The sequence below is a fragment of the Tursiops truncatus genome, chromosome 9, assembly GCF_011762595.2.
Source record: "Tursiops truncatus isolate mTurTru1 chromosome 9, mTurTru1.mat.Y, whole genome shotgun sequence".
Classification (NCBI taxonomy): Eukaryota; Metazoa; Chordata; class Mammalia; order Artiodactyla; family Delphinidae; genus Tursiops; species Tursiops truncatus.
The window spans coordinates 51,762,382-51,777,269 of NC_047042.1; the positions used below are offsets into that span (position 1 = coordinate 51,762,382).

Below are 14,888 nucleotides of genomic sequence, written 5' to 3' on the forward strand. Positions count from 1 at the left end.
AACAAAACAAAAAAAACAGCCCAATCCAAAAATGGGCAGAAAACCTACATAGACATTTCTCCAAAGAAGACATACAGATGGCCAAGAAGCACATGAAAAGCTGCTCAACATCAATAATTATTAGAGAGATGCAAATCAAAACTACAATGAGGTATCACCTCATACCAGTTAGAATGGGCATCATCAGAAAATCTAAAAACAATAAATGCTGGAGAGGGTGTGGAGAAAAGGGAACCCTCTTGCTCTGTTGGTGGGAATGTAAATTGATACAGCCACTATGGAGAATAGTATGGAGGTTCCTTAAAAAAATAAAATTAGAATTACCATATGACCCAGCAATCCCACTACTGGGCATATACCCAGAGAAAACCATAATTCAAAAAGACACATGCACCTCAATGTTCATTGCAGCACTATTTACAATAGCCAGGTCATGGAAGCAACCTAAATGCCCATCGACAGACGAATGAATAAAGAAGTTGTGGTACATATACACAATGGAATATTACTCAGCCATAAAAAGGAATGAAGTTGAGTCAGTTGTTGAGATGTGGATGGATCTAGAGACTGTCATACAGAGTGAAGTAAGCCAGAAAGGGAAAAACAAATATCGTACATTAACACATGCATGTGGAACCTAAAAAAATGGTACAGATAAACCGGTTTGCAGGGCAGAAGTTGAGACACAGATGTAGAGAACAAATGTATGGACACCAAGTGGGGAAAACCGTGGGGGGGTGGGGATGGTGGTGTGCTGAACTGGGTGATTGGAATTGACATGTATACACTGATGTGTATAAAATTGATGACTAATAAGAACCTGCTGTATAAAAAAAAAGGGATTTACTATATACTTATTTATCCTTGGTATTATGATTACCATTAAAATTGTTACATCTTACTATTAAATTGTTTAAATTATTAAATTTACTGTTACAAAGTTTTTTGATAAATAGAGTTTTGCCTTTTAAGGTTTTGGGATTTAACAGTGCCATCTGCCACTACCTCAGTTGTCCTTTTTCTTCCTGTGTTCTCAGAGAAATAAATATATATAGTGAGTTTTTATTTTCCGATTTTCTGCAATATTGGCTTTGAGGGTTGTAAAAGATATTGAAATGTCAGAGCAAAAATTTTTTTTAATACCTGTATGTATTTTCAGAATTTTTTCCCCCAAATGAGCAGGTATAACTTTTCCAAGAAAGAGTGTATAAAGATTAAAACATAGATTCATCTTGTATTATCTCTAAATTTATCTTATATTACTACTTCTTGTTACCCTGTGTTTTACTTGCATGGCACATATTATATTTTTAAGGTTTCTCCCTCTCTCCCTCCCTCCCTTAGCCTTTTCCTCCGTCTATACATAGTTATAAGCAGCTTCGACATTTCAGAAACTGTGCTAGGTGTGGGGAACGCATTGCCCTGACTTCAAGTACCTATCAATCTGGCTGAGAGGTGTGCTCTGGAACTATATAGATGGGGGCAGAATGGTATGGGGAGGAGGGATGGGAATGGGAATGAGATGGGAATCTGGGACAGCTTCTGGAAGAAGTAATCTTCAAGCAGAGGTGAGACTGAGTAGGATTTGTGAGATGAACTGAAGGTTTGAGAAATGGAGCAAAGGAAGTAGCATGTGTGAAGGCCTGGAGATGAGAGAAAACATGGCATTTACAGGACTGGTGAGACATTCAGTAGGTTGGAGAAGATAGTTCAGAGGATAGTAGCTACAGGTGATGCTGATAAGGTAAGTAGAGGTCAAATCATGAATAATAATGATGATAATAACAATAATAGTGATAGGTAAAACTTATTAGACAAAGTCTATTTCTAGGTACAGCTGTAAGCACTAAATGAATTTACTAACTGAATTCTATGAGGTAGATACTATTATTAACCCCATTTTACAGAGGGCCTTGTATACTATGCTAATGATCATCAGAAGCTATTGAATGGTTTGAGAGACTGGATATAAAAACAGACAAAGGCCAGACTATATCTAGCAACAGAACTCTGTCCTACAACCTCTGTAGCGACCAACCTGGGGAGTCAAACCACAACTTCTGCAGCAACTGGCTCAGAAAAGTCAGTATCTGGTCAATGATTGTCAGATTCCCTATTTTTTACCCCAATTTGTCTCTCAGGGCCAACCAGAAAAAGACAAGTATGCTTCCCAAATCAATCACACAGGTTGCCTTGCTTCTAGCTAGCTCACTTCCAGCTTCCCCAAGGCAACAGCCTCCAACCAGAGCAATACAGAAGCCTCCCTTTTATTCACTGTAAAGCTCCCCTGCCTGTCTTGGGAGTCTCTGCTAAATGTAAGCAATGCTGGCAGATTCTCTTTCTATAGCAAGCTCTGAACAGCAAGCCCCTGTTCGTTCTCACTAGGGTGGTCTTCATTGATTTCCACAGGTTTTAACCAGAGGAATGTAACAATAAAAAAGATAATTCTGTCTGCTGAGACTGAGCTGGAAAGATCTAGACTGGAGGTGGGAGACCAGTCTGTGACTTCAGGCCTTGACTAAGGCAGTGGCAATCGGGATACACAACAATGAATGGAATGAAAAGCATCGAGGAGGCAGAATCAGCAGGACCTTATGAGTGATTTGATTTGGTGGGAAAGAGAAGGAAAAGGTAAGGAGGACAGACAGGCTTGAGGAATTACATAAGTGGTTGGCACCATTTGCTGAGACAGGGATGCTGGAGGGAGAAGCTTGTGTTGAGGCTGGAAATGAGTTAAATTTGGGGCAGAGATTTCTAAGTCACAGGCTTAAAGTAATAATTGGAACAGTCTGGGTAAATGAGATCACACAGGCAGGGTGTAGAAGAGAGAACATACGGATGTAAAAATAAAAATAATTGCTGTTATTATCATCATAAGATGTTTATGGAGAAATTGTAAAAACATTTAACAAAACCTTTTAAGATCAAAAGCTTAATAAACTGCTTTGAAGAAAACTAGACCTCCACTTACATCAAGTTATAGAATGAACTTATTTTCCCACTTTACCAAGGAACATTTCAAAGGGGGAAAGTCCTGCTCCTTTGATACTTAGTTATAGGGAAAGGATCTAACATTTATTGTGGTCCATTAATGTGTCTGGTACTTTATACCTTAATTAATCCTCAAATATACCATATGAAGATAGATTATCCCTGTTGTTGAAACTGAGGCCCTGATATCTAACTTGTTAAGGTCACATAGCTAGTATATGGGCTAGCAGGGCTGTCTGTTGCAGAAACACTGGTTCTTTGCACCTTCATTCTCTGCCTGACTTCTCAGCTGACCACAGAGGCTACTTCTAGCAATTACTCCAAAGCAGGGGTAGGCAATTTAAAGACACAGTCCATGGCAGTATTACAGATAGTGGCAGGATATGACATCAACTAGCAGATTGTGCAGGTTCTCAGAGGGAAAGCAAATTTGGGCAAGGAAGCTCAGCCATGATACTATGCAAGTGAAAACGAAAAACTAATCGCAATCATATTTATTCTACAAATATTACTGTGTGCCTCCATTGTGTCATTGTTCTAAGTGCTGAAGATATGGTATTGAATAAACACAAAAAATCTCCTGCTTTTATAAAGAATTGATATGCTTTGGGGGAGACAATAAGTTATACAGTGTATTGCAAGATAATGCTCTGGAGAAACGGGAGTAGAAAGTGCTAGGATGCTTAAGCAGTGGTCTGCAAAAGACTCACAGAATGGGTAAAATTTCAGCAGTCTTGAAGGAGGTAAGGGAACAAGCCATGGATAAGAAGGGGAAAACTTCCAGGCAGTGGGCATAGCAAGTGCAGAGGCCCTTAGGCAGGGTATACCTGGCATGGTTGAGGAGATGCTAGGAGGCCAGTGTGGCTGAAACACAGAAGGCTTTATCAGCTACTAATGAGGACTTAAATTTCTACTCTGAACTCAGAGTTGAGAGGGGAGGGACACACAAGTATTAAGATATATGTTCTACACTTAAGGAGAGGGAGAGACAAAACAAGACACATGAAATAGTAACAAACATAAAACAACTGATAATTAGGTGAGAAACTCAGACCAAGGACTACACCCATTTATGAGAAGAAGGTCTGTGAGAGTGAAAGTGAATGGGAAGTATGTCCTATTGGGGGTTACTTTATGGTGGAGAGGTAGGATCTAAAGGTAGGGTAAGATTTAAATTCAGAAAAGAGGGGAGGGCATTCATTCAATACATATTTAATATCCCCTCCTGTGTACCAGGGGTTGTGCTGGGTGCTACTGGGAGATAATAGGGGACACTACAGAAAAAAACAACAGAGAAGGTCTCTGCCCTCATGAAGGTGGCACTAAGCAGAGTACATGGTACAGATAAAGTACAGACTATACATTGGGAAACCTCGCAAACAGGACAAGAAGTGGACCTGAGGCACTCTGAGGATGGCAGACCCCTTAGATACCATCTAGTTCAGTGGTTCTGAGGCTAAAAATCACTTAAAGGATTATGATTAAGTAAATCTAGGGAAGGACCCAGCTATGTACAGGTTTTTTTAAGAAAAGCTCCTCAGATGACTGTGATGGCCACCCAAGTTTGGGGAACACTCATCTAGTACAGGCTTGTTTTACAGAAAAGGGAACAGGTTTAGAGAGTTGAGTGATCTGGTCAATGTAATGATATTAAGCGAGGGAAGCAATAAGGAGCTACTGCAGAAGCCTGAAAGAAAGAACAGGTGGGACTCAGAGGTAGCAAGGAGGATGGTAAAGTGGTGTTTACGGAGAATGGAGTGGTAAGCAAGGAAGAGGTGAGGCCCAAAGGATGTGACATTAATCCAGGATTGACTGAGGCATTGTGGTGACAGGAAAGGAGAGCAAGTAGTTCTTTTTTTTTTTTTTAAAACAGAGTTTTAATTTTGTTTTACTCCTTTCTATCCCTCTCTGCCCTCCTTTGTTTTTTTTTTTTTTCTTCTGTATGCGGGCCTCTCACTGTTGTGGCCTCTCCCGTTGCGGAGCACAGGCTCCGGACGCACAGGCTCAGCGGCCATGGCTCACGGGCCCAGCCGCTCCGCGGCATGTGGGATCTTCCCGGACCGGGGCACAAACCCGTGTCCCCTGCATCGGCAGTCGGACTCTCAACCACTGCGCCACCAGGGAAGCCGCAAGTAGTTCTTTTAAAGCCCCATTTGGTACCATATCATCTGACCTGGCAGGGGGAGGGTTGGAATTTTTATTGTTGTTGTTTACTTTGTTTTATAATCTGAGTACATGTAAAACCATCTCCTATGGCTTTCCAGGAGTTAGCTGCTGTGAAACTGTCACACTGTACATACCATACTGCAGCTATGATACACTAAGTGTTGCTACTCTGAGTGGAAAATGGAGTCCTTCAACCAGGAGCAATGGCATCACCTGAAAACCTGTTAGAAAAGCAGAATCCAGGGCTCCACCCAGACCTACAGAATTAGAATCTATATCGTTTAAGTTCCCCAGGTGCTCCAAATGCACATTAAATTTTGAATAATCACTGCTCCAAAGGGCTTCTGATTCTTTATAATAAGAGGAACAACATTTAAATAAATAGGAAATAGATAAAGGGTGAACAATTTGTGATTTCTCAAGCATATGATGAAGCTGGCTTAATGGATTGAGGTAGACTCCACATTCTCACTTTAAGCTACTAGGATATACTGTACTGTCACTGTAGGAAGAGGAGGAGGCTGCAAATATGGAAAGGTTTGAAAAGATTGGAAACATTTAGAGTTCCAAGGCAGAGGTGTATAAAGTTATCATTTTAAGTGGCAAAGAGCACTAGACTCCACTCCCAGTAAAGAAACTGAGTAACTCTCAGTTAACTTCTCGTGGCCTTAGGGTCCTCATTTGTAAAAACAACCACAAACAAAACCCAGGAAGGCTTAGAGACCATTTCTCCCAGCTATAAGATGTCTTTATTCGATTTCCTTTCTTTTGGTAGAAACTGCCTTTTTCTTCAGTACTATAAAAAATGTTAATATCCCTAGAAGCAGTTATTAACAGGGTAGGAACTTTAATTAATACAAACTGATTTCTTCCCAGAGGAGAAACCTAGGCCCTGTAAGAAGAGGCAGTAATGAAAGAGGAAAAGAAAGGGAAAGGGAAGGGAGAAAATAAACACACATATACACAGGTATACTTGTTCTGCATTATTTGATACATTGTGGACTATTTTGGCAACAGCCTGTTAAAAGTATTTCCCCTTTTTTCTTCTTTTTAACCCACTCTTGCCTGCCTCCTATAACCTTGAGACCCCATCCCTTCTTTTTTTTTAACACCAAGTAAAGGAAGAATGACAGCCATCAGATACCAAATTCACCTACTCATCAGTTTTGCCCCATGCCTGGGAGAACAGCAGTAGTGTCGAGCCCCCTTGCAGCCTTGGGAGTGAAGGGACAGCTGTTGTTCCTCAAAATCATCTGCACCTGGATTGGAATACTTCCACAAACCCGATTAGGTAAATTCCCCTAACACCTGCTCCTCCTCATGCAGAAGTGTTGTTTCTCTGTGGGTTGAATGTCTGGCCATCTTCAGAGAGTGCAACCCTACTCCCACCATAGAAGAGGTCCCCAGTCAACTAGCCTCTCCTAAGGAACTCTCCAAGCCTCCAGGATGTGGACGCAGGAGACAAGGTTCCTGACGCAGCCTGAGACTTGTGAAGCCTCAGCAGGAATTCCCATAGTAGCCCCACACCATCAGCGTGAGGAGGTAGGGCAAATTTCCTCCATAGAATTCACGTTAATTTAAGGCTTGATCATGGATCTCTGGGGAAGAGCAATGGAACCCTAGTATGAAACAAACGCCTTGGAGTTTCTGAACACCCTCGCTACGAGTGGAGATCCAAGCCAGGGTTCTGAAGTGAAATTTCTCAACAGAAATTCGAAAGAACTAGTTTTGTAAGACAAAGAGTAAACTAAAAACCAAATACAAGCACAATAAATCAATTCTATTCGATCCCAATTCTCTCCGACGCACTTCTAATCAGCTTCCAATTTCATATAAAAATGTTGCTAAATTTCAAATTTTAATAGTATTTCCCTCCCCTCCAGGTGCAGGTTTTGGTAGCAGCAAATTTAAACACGGGAGGATTTACCCCTATATCAAGAACATCACACGATAACAGCGATCTACATATAAAAGCCCAGTGCAAACAAAGGGGTCATCAAATCCAAGTTTTCGCTAAGAATGTTTCCCTCCCTCTCAGGTCCTTCGTGGGGTCACACGTTTCGAAGAAAAGCCGCCAAACCTTGCCTACTCAGTTTACTGGGACGCTCCGGGAGGACCTCGAGACACGAGTCCCCAGACAGGTTGGTCGACGACAGCCAACTCCCCTCGCAGGCGGCGCAGTTCTCAAAGGGATCAGCTTTGAGCTTGGAACCACAGTCCCCCAGGCTCTCCTGGTTTCCCCTCAGGCCCCCGTTTCCTCCCTTGCTGCCCCCAGGCATCATCTCCGCCCCCAGATCTCAACCCCCGCCCCCGCCTTCACACCCTCCAAAGCACAGACACCTGGCCATACCTGCGCTTCCTCGTCCTCCGTCACCACCCCGACTACCGGGATTTGGCGAGGGCTGCTGAACTTGATCGTGCTGCCGGGTGCCCGGGCCTGGGCCGTCGCCGCAGCCTCCGCTGTAGACATGGCTGTGCGGCGGAGTGAGGGGTGGGGGGTGTCCTCCTGTCCTACATTGTGCCCGCAGCCGCAAGACTGCAAGAGCCCCCGCCACCGAGAAGTGAAAGCCGCCTGACAGCCACTAGAGTCGCGAAAGGTCCCGGGGGTCCGGCCGTGGACTCGGCCACCGCGACGCCACCCGCATCCCGCGGAGGCAGCCCACCGGCGTACCTAGGCAGCCTGCTTGCTGGCAGGTTGTTAACAAGCCAATGCGTTGCTAGGGGCGGGGCCAGAGGCTGCTGAAGCGCCAGCACCTACGGAAGGCCGAGGATCCAAACTACCCCAAACTCTTATCTGAACCTCTAAACTTGGAGGGGCTGGGTTTGCTTGCGTACCAGAGAAAAGCGGGGGAAGACCTCGGTATGTAACAGTGGAGTGTTACCTTGGCGACATGTGCGTCTCAGTCTTTGTAGTTTGCGCTGGGCCTCCTGGAAACAAGCATGGGCGGGTGGAGGGATGAGGGATGGATGTGGGATGCAGGAATGATGGATGATGAACTGATAATGTTGGAAGCTGAAGCAGTTTATCTCACCCCGGAGAAGTGACTAGTGTCACCTACATTCCCCAGCCTTTTACCTCTTCTGTACTTTAGTGGCTCTCCCAGACAATTAAATAACCACCAAGGCATTGTACACAATGTTAGAAGGCTTTCGAGTCAAATTATTGAATCTAGAGCAAGTAAACCCCTGGAAGCCCCATTTTTCTCATAATTTTTTCACTTTTCTCATCAATAGGATTGCCGTGAGAGGACAGAATGAAATGATAGTTTTGTAAAGTGGTACTTGGCACATAATAAGCAAGATGATCTGAATGACATTTCTGGCCCTACAAATAAAAAGAAATGGAAAACCTAGATTGGGCTTGGCAGCACTTGATGTGGATCACAGTCAAAGAAACCAAGTTTCTTTGAAAGAGTACTGAGCACTTCCAATCCCTATTTACTCAATTCTATTCATTCTTCGGCTTTCCTCAACTGCCCTAACTGAGGTCACAACACTTGTGGTAAAATTTTGTGGACACTTTCTTGTCCTCATTTTGGTGTACTTGTCTGTAGTATTTTACACTGTTGACCACTCACGCTTTCTTGAAACTCCCTAGCTCGGACTTCAGCATTCTTTTTGTTTTTGTTTTTTTATCTTTACAACTACTCATTGGTGCTTTTAGAGCTCCTCTCAGGCCTTACACCTAGAAGTGGTTCAGTAGGTCTAAGGTTGCTATTAACCCGAGAAAGTGCAAAGGGTGTGTCAAGTGTATTATTAACATAACCTTAATTGTTGTTGTACATTCCAAGTATACTACATCAAGAGGAGACTGAAACCACTTGGATAAACACAGTGGAATCCTGTGAGAACAGCACCCAAGCCTAAGATGGTGGTGGGAAAGCTGATAATCTGATGATTTGCTATCCTTTGTGTGCTCATCTGGCATCTCAAGATGAGGAAGGACAAAGAGGAGGGATTGCCAAGGAAAATTTCCCACTTAAAGTGGAGCTTGCCTAGGAGATATCAACTGACTTTTGTGATTCAGCACAGTAGACTGAAGCTGATAAGGGTCCATAAATCTCAATGGCCCTGAGAAGTCAGACTCTCCTCACTGGACTTGACTGAAGACATTTCCCTAACGAATGAACAACAGGATTTTTGTTTTATTTTAACCGTGTACCGACCTATAGATTCATTCTGTCCCATATCCAGAGCATGAGTTTCCCATCCTTAATTAGCACTACTCCCATGAACTCCCCCTTTCTAGCACTTAAAAACTTTTGACTTTTCCCCATCAGTGAAATTCTTCATAGAATGGGTTCCCTTACCAGGAAGTTAATAGATCTAACTTTGTAATTTTTATCAGCTCTAATGGTTTTTGTTTTATCTTTTGACAGGTGAAAAGCAGCCAGAATGGAAGTCCTCAAACACCCCACACTCAAGCCATCTGGACTGAATTACTTGCAGTTTTTCACAGGTGCCAAACTTCCTCCTGCATTACCTTTGCATATGTTGTACATGTGACTGTCTTCTGATGTCTAACTCCTTATAAGACTCAGCTCCTGTGACCTTTTCTAGGAAACCTTCTGCTCTGCTATGTTAGGTGCCACTTGTCTGTCATTCTGGCTTTGTACTGACTGCATATTTGACCGGTATTTACTGGCTCAGCAGACTTCCTACTAGACTGAGATTTTTTTAAAGCAAGAAGAGTCACATACCCAGGTTTGCATCCCAAGCCCTCAGCATAGTGTCTAGAGTAGTGTTTCTCAAAACTTAGTATGCACCAGAATCATCTGGAAAGCTAATTAAAAGACTCCTGAGCCCCACCTTCAGAGTCTGCTTCAGTAAGTCCGGGTGGGGTCCATGGGTTTGCATTTACAGTTGACCCTGGAAGAGTACAGGTTTGAACTGCAGGGGTCCACTTATACGCAGATTTTTTTTCAATAAATACAGACTACAGTCCCACACAATCTGGTGGGTTTAATCCATGGATATGGAACCTTGGATACAGAGGGCCAACTGTAATGTTACACCTGGATTTTTGACCGAGCCAGGGTCGACACCCCAACCCCACGTTGTTCATAGGTCAGCGTATAACGAGTTCCTGAGTGATGTTGGTGCTTCTGGTCTGGCAACCTGGGACCTCCTGGTCTAGATCATTCTAGGTACTCAATAAACATTCATGAAAGATTTCAAGGATTACTTTTTTATTTGATTTGAAACCAAATTAAAGCATTTCATAAGTTTACCCAGAGTAAGGTACACACTAAGTCCTTGCTACTCAGAGTGAGGTCCTTGAACTACCTACACAGCTATTACATAGGGACTTGTTAGGAACACGGAAGTTCTGGCCCTGTGCTGGACCTACTAAATCAGAATCTCCATTTTAACAAGATTCCCAGGTAATTAGTATACATGTTAAAAGTTGAGAAGCACTGCTCTGGTGTGGGTTGTATATTTTCATTAGTATTGTTTTGGCAGTCGCTGTAAAACTGGCTTTTTTTTTTTTTAACATCTTTATTAGAGTATAATTGCTTTACAATGGTGTGTTAGTTTCCGCTTTACAACAAAATGAATCAGCTATATATATACATATGTTCCCATATCTCTTCCCTCTTGCGTCTCCCTCCCTCCCACCCTCCCTATCCCACCCCTCCGGGCAGTCACAAAGCACCAAGCTGATCTCCCTGTGCTATGCGGCTGCTTCCCACCAGCTATCTACCTTACTTTTCCATTTGTGAATTTTCCATGTCCTTTGTTTTCTTACTGATGATAATGTTGAGTGTATTTGTTTTTCTTCTTGTTAAATGCACCAAGCTTAAGCTGTTAAAAAGCTTTACCTGTTTAAATTAGCTAATGGATTTAGGTTTAATCATTATTCATTGATCCTTCTTTGCTATTGATTTTTGAAGGCTATAAGTTAAGAGCACAAGAGACATTATGACACCAGAACACAGAAGGAAGTAGGGGTAAAATGGCTACCTATTGAATTGGTAAATTATTTCAGCAAAAATATAAATTAATAGTAGAGAAATGTATGAGAGATGAATTATACACAGAGAATAGAAATGCTTCAATCTGGTAACAGTTCAGCAGAATTTAACATTTCTGTTAAATTACAAATTACAATTTCTTAAAAGCTGTTGTAGACTTAAAGATTAACTACAAGTTTTAGTAATTTATTGACCTGTGCACCACTTTGTTACTTCTAAAAGTAACAAAGAAAACTAAATATATTTTTAACATAAATATGTTAAGAAATAATATTCTTCTTCTGATTTTTTTTCCTGATACTTGTTTGCACCCTGCCTAATTAGCAATATTTAGTAAAATTATAATTATTCATTAGCATGAATTAAGAATGTTTCTAATTACTATTTTAGATTATATATGAATTTGGTAGTTGCTAACCTAATGCCAGGTGTCCTAAATGTTCAAGCAAATGTTATTCCTTTCTGAGTCAGAGTAATTTGTTTTAAACAGAAAAAGTTTATAGCACATGTGAAATGTAATTATAGTCTTACTAGGTTGGATGTAGGGGAATTACGTAACAGAAGAAATACATAAAAGCTGGAATTTAATCTACTTTAGTGTTTTAAAATATCTTTGAGGTTGATTGTTGCAGAAACAATGCATAAAAAAGAAACAAAAGTAATTACCTCTTACTAACAGAATCATTAATGTAAATTTGATAATAAGTATCTGGAACAGAAAACAAAAGAAGAGCCACCCCTGAAGTCAACCATTCTACTAAAAAAGTGTACTAATAATCCAAGTTGCAAGTTATTATTATTTTTTTTAACATCTTTATTGGGGTATAATTGCTTTACAATGGTGTGTTAGTTTCTGCTTTATAACAAAGTGAATCAGTTATACATATACATATGTCCCCATATCTCTTCCCTCTTGCATCTCCCTCCCTCCCACCCTCCCTATCCCACCCCTCTAGGTGGTCACAAAGCACTGAGCTGATCTCCCTGTGCTGTGTGGCTGCTTCCCACTAGCTATCTATTTTACGTTTGGTAGTGTATATATGTCCATGCCACTCTGTCACTTTCTGCAAGTGATTTTGAAATAGGAAGCTGCAGGAGCTATTCATGTTTAGTGGAGCAACTAAATAAATGGTAATAAATAAGATTAATTTAAAAAGAGGGACTTTTATCTGATCAAAGCTTCAGTTTCATAACATAGTTCCAGTTCATAGTTCCATGAACTGAAAATGTTCTTGAGCTTTTAGAACTAAAAACTATTTATTGTGTTTACATGGTGGGTTGTTATAGTGAAGTACCCCCAGGAGAGAGCTGTCTTTATTGTGGAGCAGGACTAATCAGACAAGCTTATTCCAGTGACATTAATTATTCAAGTTCTGTAATTAACTTGACTTGTTTTGAGTCCATGAACCGTGTTTTAGTTTTTGAAGGCTGTGGGAACAAATACCACAAACTGGGTGGCTTATGTAACAGAAATTTTATTTCCTCACAGTCTGGAAGCTAGAAGTCCAAGATCAAGGTGTCCAAGATTGGTTTCATTCTGAGACCTCTCTCCTTGGCTTCTCCCTTTGTCATCACATGGTCTTCCCTCTGTGTCTTAATCTCCTCTTCTTATAAGGATACCAGTCACGTTGGATTAGGGCCCACCTCTATGACCCCATTTTACCTTAATTACCTCTTTAAAGGCCCTTTCTCAAAGCTCTCAGCCAGTCTGGATTTTGAGTCTGCAGGGCCCTGTGCCTGACTTTGTGAAAACCACCATTTATTTCATGTTTTATTTTCCAGTTGAAGAATCCACTACCAAAATTACTATGCTAGCCTAGGTTTCCTAGAGCCTACCACAAACAACAAGAAACATTCACCTGCTGCCAGTTCATTGGGGGGGCACTATTTCTGGGAAGCAGAAGGGAGGAAAAGATGGAAGTGAGGCAGGCAGTGGAGGCGGGTGTACAAATATAGGTGTTACTGAGCTGCCATAGCTTTTCAACAAGAGTGGTTAATCGCTCAGTCTTTTAGGATATTTTCATGGATTATTGCACTTTGGAACAGCCTATCTTGGGGAGATGAAGGGAGAAGAATTTATCTACCAGCTCCCTCTTGTGCTGCATCTCTTTGGTCAAAATTCACCCTCCAGGGCTTCCCTGGTGGCACAGTGGTTGAGAGTCCGCCTGCCGATGCAGGGGACACGGGTTCGTGCCCTGGTCCGGGAAGATCCCACATGCCGCAGAGCGGCTGGGCCCGTGAGCCATGGCCGCTGAGCCTACGCGTCTGGAGCCTGTGCTCTGCAACAGGAGAGGCCACAACAGTGAGAGGCCCGCGTACCGCAAAAAAAAAAAAAAAAAAAAAAAAAAAAAAATTCACCCTCCAAGTAGGGTTGCCAGATTTAGAGGGGGAAAAAAAAGTCCCATGCAATATTTGTAACAGAATTTTACTAAAAATGTTATTTGCTGTTTCTCTGCAATTCAAATTTGATTGAGTATCCTGTATTTTACCTGAACCCTACTCTCAGGACATTAACACCCACACACTTCCAGGCAGCTGCAGGGGGAGCCATAGCCTCCACAGATCCCGTGCTCAGGCACAAAGGTCAGTTTCTTTTCCTCAGTACAGCAATGTGGCAGGGGTGATGGTGGCGGCAGTGGCAGCAACAGCAGCGGCTCCACATGGGACCACAGGGCAGCTCCAGGCCACTGGCCAGGAGGAAAAGCAAGAAGTTGAGACAGTGATGGGGAGGGGCATGTGCAGGAGGATGCAGGTATGGCTGCATGGATGTGGGATGATAAATAACATAATTTTCTGTAAAAATGAGGCAACATTCATTAAACTATCTCGTTAGTGTCAGTAGGACCATGTTGCACAAGACACTAGGAATATAGTCGTAAGACAGAGTTCCTGCTATCAGGAACTTACAGAATATAGCTTGAATATCGTGTTCAGTCCTGGTTTAAAGATACTTAATAGGGCTTCCCTGGTGGCGCAGTGGTTAAGAATCCACCTGCCAGAATGGCCATCATCAAAAAATCTAGAAACAATAAATGCTGGAGAGGGTGTGGAGAAAAGGGAACACTCTTGCACTGCTGGTGGGAATGTGAATTGGTACAGCCACTATGGAGAACAGTATGGAGGTTCCTTAAAAAACTACAAATAGAACTACCATATGACCCAGCAATCCCACTCCTGGGCATATACCCTGAGAAAACCATAATTCAAAAAGAGTCATGTACCAAAATGTTCATTGCAGTTCTATGTACAATAGCCAGGAGATGGAAACAACCTAAGTGTCCATAATCGGATGAATGGATAAAGAAGATGTGGCACATATATACAATGGAATATTACTTAGCCATAAAAAGAAATGAAATTGAGCTATTTGTAATGAGGTGGATGGACCTAGAGTCTGTCATACAGAGTGAAGTAAGTCAGAAAGAGAAAGACAAATACCATATGCTAACACATATATATGGAATTAAAAAAAAATGTCATGAAGAACCTAGGGGTAAGACAGGAATAAAGACACAGACCTACTAGAGAATGGACTTGAGGATATGGGGAGGGGGAAGGGTAAGCTGTGACAAAGCAAGAGAGTGGCATGGACATATATACACTACCAAACGTAAAATAGATAGCTAGTGGGAAGCAGCTGCATAGCACAGGGAGATCAGCTCGGTGGGGATAGGGAGGGTGAGAGGGAGGGAGACGCAAGAGGGAAGAGATATGGGAACATATGTATATGTATAATTGTTTCACTTTGTTATAAAG

General features: G+C 42.0%; 1 protein-coding gene and 1 long non-coding RNA gene across 3 annotated transcripts in view; one reads left to right on the top strand and one right to left on the bottom strand.

Annotated features, from left to right (window-relative positions):
* The window catches only part of CFAP69 (cilia and flagella associated protein 69), a 72,233-nt gene extending 61,491 nt beyond the window's left edge, over positions 1–10,742 (bottom strand). The window contains exon 1 of the mRNA XM_019926849.3: positions 7,508–10,742. Within this exon, the coding sequence (XP_019782408.1) occupies positions 7,508–7,627 (120 nt within the window). The 5' untranslated portion in view covers positions 7,628–10,742. The remainder of the gene's footprint in view (positions 1–7,507) is intronic.
* The window catches only part of LOC109548610 (uncharacterized), a 133,003-nt gene that overhangs the window by 52,196 nt on the left and 65,919 nt on the right, over positions 1–14,888 (top strand). For both annotated transcript variants that reach the window (XR_004528124.2, XR_012333985.1), the window contains exons 3-5: positions 2,410–6,448; positions 7,196–7,298; positions 9,537–9,616. This is a non-coding gene — a long non-coding RNA (uncharacterized lncRNA). The remainder of the gene's footprint in view (positions 1–2,409; positions 6,449–7,195; positions 7,299–9,536; positions 9,617–14,888) is intronic.